The 13,317-nt window shown below is 39.4% G+C and overlaps 1 protein-coding gene across 2 annotated transcripts in view; it reads left to right on the top strand.

The window, feature by feature from the left end:
- cacna2d4a (calcium channel, voltage-dependent, alpha 2/delta subunit 4a) overlaps nucleotides 1–13,038 on the top strand; it is a 78,535-nt gene extending 65,497 nt beyond the window's left edge. The window contains exons 29-40 of one of the 2 annotated variants that reach the window (XM_068731422.1): nucleotides 4,280–4,294; nucleotides 4,842–4,886; nucleotides 5,135–5,197; nucleotides 6,579–6,649; nucleotides 7,694–7,769; nucleotides 7,860–7,912; nucleotides 8,602–8,657; nucleotides 9,137–9,157; nucleotides 9,678–9,798; nucleotides 10,651–10,771; nucleotides 11,024–11,101; nucleotides 11,228–13,038. In XM_068731422.1, coding sequence (XP_068587523.1) covers nucleotides 4,280–4,294; nucleotides 4,842–4,886; nucleotides 5,135–5,197; nucleotides 6,579–6,649; nucleotides 7,694–7,769; nucleotides 7,860–7,912; nucleotides 8,602–8,657; nucleotides 9,137–9,157; nucleotides 9,678–9,798; nucleotides 10,651–10,771; nucleotides 11,024–11,101; nucleotides 11,228–11,320 — 813 coding nt within the window. In that variant the 3' untranslated portion in view covers nucleotides 11,321–13,038. The remainder of the gene's footprint in view (nucleotides 1–4,279; nucleotides 4,295–4,841; nucleotides 4,887–5,134; nucleotides 5,198–6,578; nucleotides 6,650–7,693; nucleotides 7,770–7,859; nucleotides 7,913–8,601; nucleotides 8,658–9,136; nucleotides 9,158–9,677; nucleotides 9,799–10,650; nucleotides 10,772–11,023; nucleotides 11,102–11,227) is intronic. The other variant, XM_068731423.1, reaches the window with a different exon arrangement.
- The last annotated feature ends 279 nt before the right edge of the window (nucleotides 13,039–13,317 follow it).

Below are 13,317 nucleotides of genomic sequence, written 5' to 3'. Positions count from 1 at the left end.
AACCCTCTATAAACAAAAAGCTGGCGTCTAGCTTAGTTGTCAGCTATTTACGACGTCTTGCTTTCAAAACAGAGACGTTTAATGGATGAATCATTAATGTCAGGTACCGCTGTGCTATTTCTTGGTGAATTAAACCCTGTGAATAGAGTACTATTGCTTTAGTGGTTTTCCATGTGAGATTCATTGTTTTTATTTTTAATGCCCACCATAAAACAAGTTAATTGTAGCACTACACTGGCACTAATGAGAAATGTCTGTTTATATTTATGGTTATAGCTGTTATATTGAACAGTGCTTGTGGAATAGAAACAAAAAATCATGCTGTTTTTTTGTTACTGAGGGATAACACCACCCTCCCTCACTAATGACTCCTGCTGTATGTAGCTTCAACCCGTGGCCTCCGTCCTGTATTCAGGAATATGCCTTTCGACCACCAGGCCATTCTGTCACCATTTATTACTGTATGACAAGGAGTCAATGATGATTAAAGGTTATTTTTCTGCTCCGTCACTTGTTAATTAAAGCATTTCAACTTTGTTTGAGTCAAAGCTTAATGCATTGTTTTTCATATCACTGCAACTATACCATTAAAGGAGAGCTTACCCTGCCGGGGAATTTTATTTTGAAAGCTTAAAAGTCATGTTTTTGGAATTGCTTTCAGCTGATTATGTTTGCTGCTCAGATAATTCCATCAGTACTACTTTCAGTGGAGGAGCTCGGTATCCTTTGAGTTCTTCCACACCTTCAAGAGAACATTTTATATGGGACAACTTGCCTAATTTGGCATAACGTCTTTGCCGTAGCAGGTGTTTGATAGCTTGGCCGTTCCCCTCCTCTGCTCCCATGGCTGTAAATGACAGCAGTCAAAAGAGCATTAGGGCTGCTGGCTTGCCATTAAATGATGGATCGCTACCACGGATAGGCTCAGCAACTCCCGAGTATGTGCGTGTTTCTGAGTATGTCGTGGAGGTGTGAAGAAGAGAGTACCGTATATTTGTATGTGTCTGTTAATGTTAATGCAAATCATGTTGACAGGGACCATATGCATGACCATCTGTGCACAAGTGTGTTGTTATGTCCATAATCATCAACTAGGAGCTCATTAGCAGCATGTGCAGTAGCCTTGTCATCCACTTGGGTTATGCTTTATGCTGAAAGTAACTCCCATTCTGATTTACTGTGTGCACCTTTGACTTTCTCTTCTACTGCCTGAATTCTCAATTTTCTCTCCTCTCATGTCCCCTCCTTCTTCTCAGTTCTTCCCTTTCCATCTCCTATACTCTCTCCTTCTTCCCTTGTCTCCTCTCCTCAACCCTCCCTCTTCTCAGATTCGGTTACGTAATCATCTTCCTGTCATGTATTCACTGACAAGCATCTTTATTTAATAGTCGTTTGTGTGTGCATGCACTCACAGTCTGTGCTTGTCTTGACTGTGTATGTTCATGTGTCTCCATTCATGCATGGGTGTGCAGTATGTGTGTATTTGTGTGTGTGAAATGCTGTCGGTGGTCTATTTTAAGTGTTAAGCTCCCCCAGGGGTGAAGATACCGTACCTACAGTACATCCTGTATGACATATTTAGGAGGAAGTACAATAACATGGCAACCAACCCTCCACATAAAAAGACTTCTGCCAAAGAGGATGTGTTAATGGGAGACACCCCAGGCAAAGACTACTGAAATAAAATGGTGTTTATTTCACCAAACTTGTAATTCAAAAATAATGGTCTTAATGTAAGTAATCACCTGGAGAAGTTTCATTGTGATGTCTATTAGTTTACTTTTTTATCATATTCATCTGGGGTGAAAAATTATCTTAGATTACATTTATTCTATATGCATTGCGTAGCAGTAACGGTGTTGCAAGCATTTCATTTTATTTTATTTATCGTGTTTATGTATTGGGTATGATTAATGTATCTATTAATAAATATTGATTTACTCAAGTGTTCACACTACTCCATCATTAGGTGTTAATAAGAGAAATATTTCAATCACAATGAACTAATACTTGAAATGATCATTGTGAGGAACTCTGCAATAGAAGAGTTACATAAGTGATGGAAACCCCGTCTGATCTTATAGCTTCATTGTAAGCTTGAGTTCCTTAAAATAAGATGGTATTAGTTGATGAATTATGAATTAGTGGGGAGAGGAATAAAGCATGAGCTCCCATCTAATAGGAATGAGTCAGAATGTTAGTAGGAAAATGTTCTGACATCTCTGCAGAGCACACTCTGTCTTGTATGCTGTCTCAGTGTGTGTGCGTGTGTGTAAATCCATGTGTTTAAGAGTAGGTTTTGAAAGGGCGAGAAACAGTAAAAGAGAAAGAAACAAGTAGAAATACGACAGAACAAAAAAGGAGTTGCCTTTCTCCACTGACACCTTGTCTAAATCTGCAAAGCCGCAATTTTCCTAAATTGCATGCACATTAAAATATACAGTGTGAATTTCCGCAGTGTAAGGATTGAGTGGAGATGCGGTGAGAGACTGTGAGGTGATGGTGATGAGAATCAAAAGATGATAGATTTTTTCGTCGTGCACATCTTGGCAAGCTCTTTATCTCGTGGACGAGACTCAGCTGGTCTTCCCTTCTCTATAATCCCACATTTATTACTTTCATTCTGTGTGTGTGATAGCACTGCACCACAACTTTTGAAATATGAAATTAAAGTATGTCAGTAAGTACTGTAATTAATGCAACCACCGAAACAAATTTACTTTAGTTATCATTGATATTTGATTGTTTTATAAAAAGCATTCATCAGAAATGGAGCAGGTTTCTTAAAAGTATATTAGTATACAGCAAAGCTCAGTACGGAATAGTGGATCACGGTTATAATACTGTAGTGAGTTGCTTACTTTGAGTTCAAGTGTCTACGTGAGTTGACAGCAGGATCATCAGTCACAGCGAGAAACTGTTTGATTGAGGTTCAGGGAATGAGAGTGATAATTCATGCTCTCATCATCACCTTGACTCCTCCTGGAGCTCCCAGATGTGACACATTTACCAACACAGGAAGAGCCTCTTACATGCTGCCCCGATTTAGAAATCTGGCTCTGATGTTTAGAGATAAAGAGGCTGGATGAGACATAGAAGTGTTGCTAATAGAGCAGAAACAGTTACACAAAGAGGGTTCAAGGCAGGATGGTGAGGACCATTAATCGGTCCATCTGGCGATGCAGAATATAATTAAGTTTTTGTGATGACCAGACCTGATTTGTCAGCAGGAAACATCATAAAGACACTTTTCTATATTAAATTTTGCTCTGCACATTCATGCTCCCCTGAGGGTGAACCTTTTCCACTTTGGACACTTCATTAGACCAAAATAGCAGACATGCACACAAATAAGATTATCTATAGGGCAGATTTCCAATATATTTGCTGAGCAAATTAACCCTTTTGATTTCAAGGGCCCTATGCGTTTTTCCCAGTGCCACAAATCACGACAGCATTTAATTTCTGGCTCCATTTCTGGCCAAAACAAGTAGGATAAACAATCATTAGAATGTAGTTTTCTATACATTTTATCTCTCATCCAGTCATGCTATGTACCAACAGCATGTGTGGAAGGATCATCATTTCTGTCAGTGCACTCAATGAATTGTGGTTTATTTCAGGAGGCAGTGTTGGGAAGCGGAGAGAAAGACTGACACTTTGCTGTAATAGGATTGAAAAGGATGATAGATTGTCTCATTCGCACTTCGACACGCTCTATATAACCTGACCATGAGTCTAAAGACATATTGTCCACAGACGCCAATCCACACAAACACTGGACACAAGATGTGGCCATAAAGTCATAAGGAGAACTATTGACATGTTGACTCGTGACCCTTCCGCTGATGAGGGAAAGTGGCTGCAGGTGAAATGTACAGACAGGGCTGATAGAGAACTTCCACTTTCCACCTTCAAAAGCTGATACACAAATCCTTTTTGTATTATTATGGAAAAAGCACTAAACACGTAATTACAAGTTTTTCATTTTCATACTTTGATTCAAATTGATTGATTTGTTAAATTACTGCTTGAAAATCTGTTAAAACCGTAATTAAATCTACAAAAATTGGCACTCGCGGAAAAAACATATTTGCAGTCTTTTGTCTTTTCCCAACAAAGTGCTCTGAGATGATGTATGGCTTTGTCAACAGCGTTCTTGCAGCAACAGAGTGAGACCGTCTAGTCAGTGCATTGGCTTACACATCATTAACTGAAGTAATGTTTCTCTCCTCTTCATGTTCTCTCTCTTTTTGTTCCTCTTTTCATGTCTTCTCAGCCAAATGACACAGATGTAAGTATGCATAAGTCCCCCCTTGCCTCATTTTTCAAAAAATCACTCGACCTCTTTTTCTCTTTTTACTTTTTGCACTGAAGCAGATTTAACATCTTCAGCGCCCGCTGAGCTTTGTGAAGTCAGCTTCACACTCCAGTTAAAATAAATTTCACACACACATATATACACACACACACACACACACACACACACACAGTCACAGACATCTCGCAAACACTCAGACAACTCAGAAGCCAATCACAGGTAGACATCACACATAAATTAACACTTTCTCACCAGCACTGACACGTTGTTTCACACACATGCACTCGTCGACACTGACACATGTTCAAGCATAACACCTCAGCTGAGAAGATGGATAGAAAATGTGTTCAAATCATTTACTCACATACACAAACATGCCCTCCTTCATATAAATACTCATTAGATAACAACACATGTTACACTTCCAGTCACTTTCACCTTTATTTTGTAATCCTTCCTTTATGTATTAATGGCGAAACACTTATTTTCCTTTCTCTCTGTCTGCCTGTCTGTCCTCCAGTGCTCTGATACGGATGGGATTTGTCCTCTTCGGTGTGACAGCTTTGTGAGTATATATTGCTGTCTGTCTGATATGTAGTGAATGTGAATTAAAATATTTGTATCTTGCGCTATTGTATGGAGCCACAAAAGTAAGAAATTGACTCGTATAGCTTTAATTTTAAGTCACATCATAACTTTAATTAAATGTTTATTATATATTTTGCACTTTGTGATCTTTGTTATGGGTGTTTGTCACAGATCCTTCCCTACATAAGTAATAAGTGCTTTCTCTGTCTCTGTCTCTTATCTCAGGATATTGCATGCTACGTGATTGATAATAATGGCTTTGTCCTAATTTCCAAACAGCGCAACGATGTGAGTTCACACACACACACACACACACACACAGAAAATGTGCTTTCTAGACTTTCTAGTGTTTGACTTGATTATTTGAGTGCTCTTACGCCTTTCAATTTTCATTAACTAGCAAGAAAAGAAACACAATCAGAATATCCAAAACATTCTGTTCCTGTTACTTAGAAATGCAATCACTTAAATGTTCCTTGTGGTTCAGTTACGAGTCCCACTTCTCTTTCTGTGAAGCTTTTGTAAAAAGGTAACTAAGGGCTTTTTCATCCTGGACCCTATTTTTACCATTTTAACCACTAATGGAGACAACAATTTTTTTAATTGATCCAGTATTGAGCGAGAGCGCTGCAGCCACTAAACGGGCTTGGATGTAATCACTCTGGGAAATTGCCCACCGTCAATGTACCTCAAAACAAAAGTGCTTGTTTTTGCCATTGACAGGCTCAGATTTTTATCACATCTGATTATTTCGCTTGATCCGGTCTTTTTGGTATTGTGTCATGTGACTTAATGCCTAAAGACAACGGTTTAAATGGAGGAGAAGAGAGCCTGTGTTTTCAGAGTTTGTCGTGTTGGAGTAAAGAAAGCGTAGCTTAGTGTTTTCCAAAAGATTTTCAACGTCGTGGATGAATATTTAGCTGATTTCGACAATGTGGATGCCATGCGAGAGTTCACGAGACTTCTCCGATCGAGACTTGGTTGGACAGCAATTTGAGCCTGTCAGTGGCAAAAATAAGCACTTTTAATGGACCACTTTGAGTGATTACATCACAGCCCGTTTAGCGGCTACCGTCTGGAGCACTCTCACTCAATACTGGACCAATTTAAAACATTGTTGTCCCCATTAAAATCGTAGTCACTAAAACACAGGAAGAGTTTTGAAAAATACCAAATCTGCCCTTTAACCAGCAGTGAAGATATCAAGGGAGCCTGATTCAATTGCCAATCTCATTTGTTACCTTTGGCCAGGCTGCTTCTCCCTGTTTCCAGTCTTTATGCAAAGCTAAGCTAACTAGCTGTTGGCCCTAGCTTCACATTTACCTTACGAACATGAAATAATCTCATCTAAGTTTCTTAAAAAAAAGTCAATAAACGTATTTCACAAAAATATCAAACTATTCCTTTAAAAGATTCCTGCAGGGACCCACCTCAACTGAGCTCATGTGAAGGAGACACTACAATTAAATCATGTGTGATGAGATACATTGCTTTTTAACCAACACACAATATAACATGAATGATTGATCATACGGTTCACATTGTGGTGAAAATGGAGAGGATGAACACCAACGAAGGGAGTTGATATTCCCTCTGTCAGTTTATCATGACATGAGCCTGTGTTCAGCCACACACAGGGTTTCACACAGTGCTTTTTCTCTTCTAATAGGCGGGAAGATTTTTTGGTGAGGTTGACGGATCAGTGATGACAACACTTATCAGAATGGGCATGTTCAAAAGGTAAGGGGCTGGTTGTCACTGCCTAACTGTTTGATAAGATAGTTGTGTGTCCGTGTGCTTCCCTGTATGGTCGGTGTGTCTGACTTGGCCTGCAAGAGCTTCAGCATGTTAGACTTACCGTGAACTTCTCTAAGTCAATAAGACAAGAAGTGACAGTGGCCCCACATTGCACAGCAAATTGCCATATTATGCATCCCGGTGTCTCATGCTCATAACACCATGCATTTGAATGTGGCTCATGAATTTGATTACATGTCACCCTCATGCTATATCACAAACAGAAGTGGTTGCTGCGGCTTGTCTTAACTAGGAGAGTGGCTTGTAAATGTTTTCCGGTTGCCTTTTTGTTCTTATACACCTGCATTAGTATGCATATGCATCCCAAAGCCTGGAGGGCATGTTTACTGACATTATAGAGACTCAAACGCTTTGCTTTGATTGCTACATAATGGTATAGTCTCTGCCCTGTGTTGCTAATTCACCTATCTTTGTATGCGGTATATATGTCCCTGCTTTTCCCTTTTGCTCCCATTTGAGCTCTGGATTTTTTTCCCTCTTACTTTTTTCCTGTCTTTTATGTTTGAAATCTCATAAGCGATGTGCTATTTTTATACAGCTAAAAGATTTTGTCATGTTTCATTTGACACAGGATATTACATAACTGGTTTAGAGCATGCATGAACTTCAGTGGCTGTGCACTCACACTTGCACTTATATCTGCAAACGTGTGTGTGTTCATGTGTTCTTGTGCTTCCACCTGCGTAGAGGACCACATATACACAATGTAGAAGAACAAGAAAAGGTGGAAACACTGGGTCAATCCTCTTTTTGAAAAGGAAAGTAATTCTAGCCCTGGGATGCATTTTTCTCTGGTTTCTTTCTTTTCTAAGTTAAGTTAGGGATCAGGGTTTCTGCAAAGGTTAAGCTCAGGTACACAACACTGTGTGTAATAGTCTTCAGGAGGACAAGGAATCCATGTAAGTAAGTGAAATACTGCCGGAAAACCAACACCACATGCTTTTGTCTCTGTGTGTGTTTCCTCAGGGTGTCCCTGTTCGACTACCAGGCCATGTGTAAGATGAACCTGCACTCTGTCAGCAGCGCCCGTCCACTTCTTAGTGTATGCACAGTGCACTCACTCTGTATACAATATTATTACCATAACGGTCCAGTCAGTTCTGCAGTAACTATAATCTGTTTATCTCTTCAGCCGTTCTATGGTTTGGCTTCAGCCCTCAAGTGGTTCCTCTCCAACTTCCTACTGTAAGTGTTGCTAGGTGCAACCAGAATGTCAGTATGTCCAAAATAGAGTTCAAATGTGCTGTTATGTGTCACTATTCAGTAAATTCAGATTTATTTTTTTTCTGTGTAAAAGCTTTTTTTCTTGGTTAAATTATTATTGGAGCAGTTTGACATTTTGAGAACTATGTTTATTTGCTTTCTTGCCAAGAGTTAGATAAGAAGATCAATACCACTCTCATGTCTGTGTGGTAAATGTGAAGCTACTGCCAACAGTCAGCTAGCTTAGCACAAAGGCTGCTAACGGTAGAGGGAAACACTTTGCCTGGCTCTGTCCCAAGCTGGCAAAATCCGCCAACCAGCATCTCTGAAGCTCACTGATTAGATCTCGTTAGTTTAATCTGTTAAAAGAAAAAACTAATAGTAAAAACAATAATTGTCTGTTTAACGGGAAGTCATGTGCTGGACTGAAAACATTTCAGCTTTTACTGTAGTGACTTGGTAGGGCTTATCTAGTTATCCCAAAAACTGCTACCAATTACTGCTGAATAATTTGAGGACCCATTTTCATATTCCCACGACACAACTTTGGGTCCTGGCCCAGTTTTTGAACGCTGAATGCAATCTGCTTGCAATCTGCTTTGGTCTATAATGATGGCCGGCTAATTGACTCCCTCTGTCTGTCCACTCTCCTCTACTCTCTTCTTCACAAGGTTTCTCCTGGAGTTTAATATCTGTGGCTTCTGGCACACGGAGCATTTTGCTGATGGTGAGCTCTACAAGAAACAAATGTAGCCATTTACACACAAAGTCTATCCATCTTTGTGACAAATGTCCCTTTATATGTGCTAAAAATGTCTCTCCACGTGCATAATTCATGTATATTCTGTAAATCATCACAAGCTTCAGAGCAGATATTCAATATGTACCTTAGAGTCAATTATTTCAATATAGCACACATATCATACATCTACATTGAATGCGAGTAAATTCTTATGAGATCATTACATATTTTCATCATCAGGGTATTTACACACGTGTGTGTCAGACCAGTAGTGTTTACTGTAAATTGTGTGCAACATTAATAACAAAGTCATTATGGAACATCACATCCTCGGATCCCCTCACCTCTCATCTACATCTGTCTTTCCATTAATCACACATTCTCTTCCTCATTACTCCACCTGTCAATCATTAACTCTTCCTCCTGCGCCACGCTGTCATCATCATCATCATCCCTTCATTCAGCCAAGGCATCTTTCAGCGTGTGTGAGTATCTGCCTTGAAGTGTTTTTTTGGGAAGATCCATCTTCTGTATTTTGTGTGTGGTGTAGTGTTTTTGTAGTATACTTCAAACTAAATAAAAATGTGATGTCTCTGATTATGTAAGTTTCAGTAGGAACAGACACAACTGGCAAGTTCTACAAAACAAGACCTAAGCGTATTGCTACACTGAAATTAATGTAATTCTGAGAAAGGCAGACAGAAGACGTAGCTCGCAACCAGACGTGAAAATGAAAGCATGTCATTATGGCTCTTTGTTCTGGTTTTAAAACCCATCATTTTACACGTTCAAAGACACCAAATTCAATTTTGTTTACACAGCAAGGTAGAGTACACCTGGTCGTGGTAGAAAGAGCAATAAATGGCTCAAGTGTGAAGCATTAAAATAGCACCCAGCATTTTCCTGTCACAGACTCTTAGCCTGTCAGTCATCAACAGAACGTCACGCATACACTTATTCTAATTCCCAACCTGGAAACATGACCCATATCTATTTCTCTATTAGCCTCAGCTCATAAGAAAAGAGGGGACCTCCTGCAGCCGTGTGACACCGAGTACCCCAGCTTTGTCTACGAGCCGTCAGTCAAAGAGACCAACAGCATTATTAAGTGCGGACGCTGCCAGAAGTAAGCACACGCTCATACACACTCATGCACACACCAATCTGCAGTGCAGTCCCCTCTAAGCCCTGGACCAGTCATATTAAATTGTCCTCCCCAAATCCATTTTCTATGGCTTTGTTCTGCTCTGCTCTGCATTGCTGAGAACACTGTGTGTTTATACAAGAGTATCAGGACGGGGGAAATAAGTAGAAAGAAACGGAATTAAAGCTGGCTGCATGTGGTGATAGAAAAACAGAGAAGCATACATGGAGCGAGAGAGAGAGAGAGAGAGAGAGAGAGAGAGAGAGAGAGAGAGAGAGAGACTGACTGGAAAACTGAGAGAAAGTATTCAGAGATGTAAATGAAAAAACAGTGATGGGGAGAGAGGGTGACAGAAACAGAAATGGAAAAACAGTGGGAGACAAGAGGTGAAAGAGAGGGAAGCATCTTAGCTTATGTATGCGTATCTGTGTGTTTGTTATAAAGAGAGAGAGAACACAAAGAAAAGGGAGAGAGACACTGTGGTAATATGTCAGCAGGTTTGTGATTATACCTTGAGTGTGAGCGCCCTCATGAGGCCAAAAGAGGTATAAAGCAGCACGAACGCTGCCAATGGTAACACTACGGGGAAAGATTATTGGCTTTCAAAATGTTTATTACCCAGTTCTGCCAACCCATGCAGTGGGTAAGTATAAAAATGCAACTATTTTCCCATAAAAACAGGCCTCTAAATAATTATATGAATCATTGTTTGGAGTCTTTCATAAAATTATAACTTGACAAAGTGTTAAATGTCATACAATACATGAGAGGTTTTCTTTCTCTGTGCTTTTATCTCTGCACACATGTTGACACATTTGATTTAATATGTTTCAGGATGTTTGTGGTGCAGCAGATACCAGAGAGCAACCTGTTGATGTTGGTGATGCAGGCCGACTGTGACTGCTCCAGGCAGTACCCACCCATCACCATGGAGCCCGAGGAAGTCAAATATATCCTTTGATATTTTGGTGTTCATTGAGTTATTAATTACTATGAATTAGTTATATCTCCTTAACTCACATACAAAATTGGATGTTGTTATAGTTTGGTCTACATAATCGGTTTGCTGACCTTTTCAACTTTCTCCCAAATGAGTTCCCTTTGTACTGCATTTGTGAAATGTGTCATTTTCAGTGTATTGATATTTGAATGAGCATTCAAGAGACACCTGTTCATGTTGTTGATCCTTGACGCTGCAGCACATAACGCCTCAGTGAAGTGTGACAGGATGAGGTCCCAGAAGATTCGCCGACGCCCCGAGTCCTGCCACGCCTACCACTCACAGGTCAGCTTCTAATTGGTCCACCCCGTTGCAGCAAATAGTGTACAATCCTAGTAATACAATCCTAGCTTCTATACCTGCTGTCATATTTAGCTTGATTGCACTCTCTCTTTTTCTTTCCCTGTATAGGAGAACGCCAATGACTGTGGAGGAGCTTCTGTTATCTCTCTCTCTGCCTCTCTCTTCCTCAGCTGCCTCTCCTTCTTGACACTTGTCTCTTGATGATGGACAACTTTGCTATTTTACCCATCCGCATGTAAAAGAGGAGACTGGAATGAATCAAGAGATGTGTTTGGACACTGGACACCTCAAGTGGATTTTTTTAATAACTAATGTTGCACATTTTGCTCATGGCAACCACAAATCTAGTCTCTAATGATGGACCTATGAGTTCGTTTTTGAGCAGTTTTTAGGCAATTATTATATTTAAACTGCAAAGAAGGCAAGTTAATGGGCTGTTGTTGCCATGGATACTTTTCCATTAGTAGCTTTCTCATACACCACTTTGCATCTCAAAATGAAAAGGGACTAAAGAGATGCTGGTGGTGGCTATGACGTGCATTCATAAAACAGGATTATGAGTTACAAGATGCAACATTAAAAAAGTCCAGGGGGGGAAATGTGTTTATCATTTCCCAAATCCCACGGAACTTAAAATTGCAAACACACATGCATATTATATATGCAGCTGCAAGCATGCAATACTTTGTCACCCTGAGTGCTTCATCTACTGTCTATCCCACATGCTTTTTTAAACATTGAATAAGAGAAGGGCTGCAGCAATATATGGGAAACGTTGTTGTGTAACATCAGTTTTGCGGCTGAAAGTTGTGTGTTACAAGGTTGTTTGCAATATTAGTCTCTCTGAATCTTCTGCAAATCTCAAAGGGTGATGGCTCGGTGCCAAGAAAGTACTGGCGATGGAGTTGATAAAAATGTAATAAAGATAATTATAAAATCAGAACGGGAAGTCCCTTCACTCTCTTATTTTTGAGTTTTTACTTGGATTGCATCCCAAAAATATTTGTTTCATGACTTATCTTTTTTTATTTTTGAGTCTGCCTTTCTGTCTTTATCAGCGGTGTCTTTCTGTGTGTTTGTACATACTGTATGTTATTATGCTTGGCTGGACATCACTGTGGAAACTGGAACTCTTACAGGATGTAGATCTACAATCAAATTGGGTAACACAATGATGGATTCAAACTGTTTTGATCAGATTTATTTTTTGTTTGATTTATGCAATTATGGTTTCAAGGAAAATCTAGTACAAAATAATACCCCACAAAAGATGCAGTGCCAAAAGATTTTCTGAAATGAATTTCCATGGCGGTGACTCTGGATTTTTTAGACTGGCTACTTGGGCCCCAGGGTCATGCAACTGCTACTTATTACTTGGCATAAATAACAGATTTTATAAATTCATGATAAGAGAAAAAAAGGGAAGCGCTTACTCTGGCAAACAAGATTGTCACATGGAAAATTAAACTGGAAAATGACTCATAATTGCCATGTACTGTAAATGAACAGTGTAAATCTATTTGAATAGGATATTTTTGTATTTGCTTGTGTTTCATATTTTGAACTTCGGCATTTCATTGTATTTTGGGCTGTGAGTGTCCCTGTAGCTTTTTTTAATAGTATTTCTGAATCATCCTACAAAGCATGTCTTTACGTTGAGCTTACTATGATGACAAAATTGCCTAAGAATTTGCCTGTTTATGTCATAGACTCAGATACATATTGTTTGTGAGTGTGCATCATTACAGTATGTTGTGTCTTGCCAAGATTATCTGAGTAATTTTATTCATTTGTCTCTTTTTTTGTTCGTAATTTCCTCTGTACAATATTCTGTATATTGTATGGTTGACATGTGACCAAGTTGTTTGTTGACTGACTGAAGTCATGATTTGAGCAACTAAATTAAATGATCCATATGGTTTTTGTACTGTATTTGTTGTGAGTGGGTGTTCTGTTTTGTTTGTCAGGGATTAAATTCATTGCACACATAAAGATACTAACATTAATACAGGCTAAAACAGAGAACCAGTCAAGGAATTGGATGTTTCCTTTTATCTTGGCTCTGTTAGCAGATATAGATTGTACAGCGATTCTGGCGTGTATACCCAGTGCTAACCCGAATATAGTTACGGAGGAACAAAACAACGTGGGGCATCAGTTCTGTTCAGTGGAACTCTCATTGTCCAAAGTAAAACTTT

The sequence above is a fragment of the Cebidichthys violaceus genome, unplaced genomic scaffold (genome assembly GCF_023349555.1).
Source record: "Cebidichthys violaceus isolate CVI_PGR_0920_01 unplaced genomic scaffold, fCebVio1.0.p SCAF_51, whole genome shotgun sequence".
Lineage (NCBI taxonomy): Eukaryota > Metazoa > Chordata > Actinopteri > Perciformes > Stichaeidae > Cebidichthys > Cebidichthys violaceus.
This window is presented reverse-complemented; position numbering and strand designations above follow the sequence as displayed.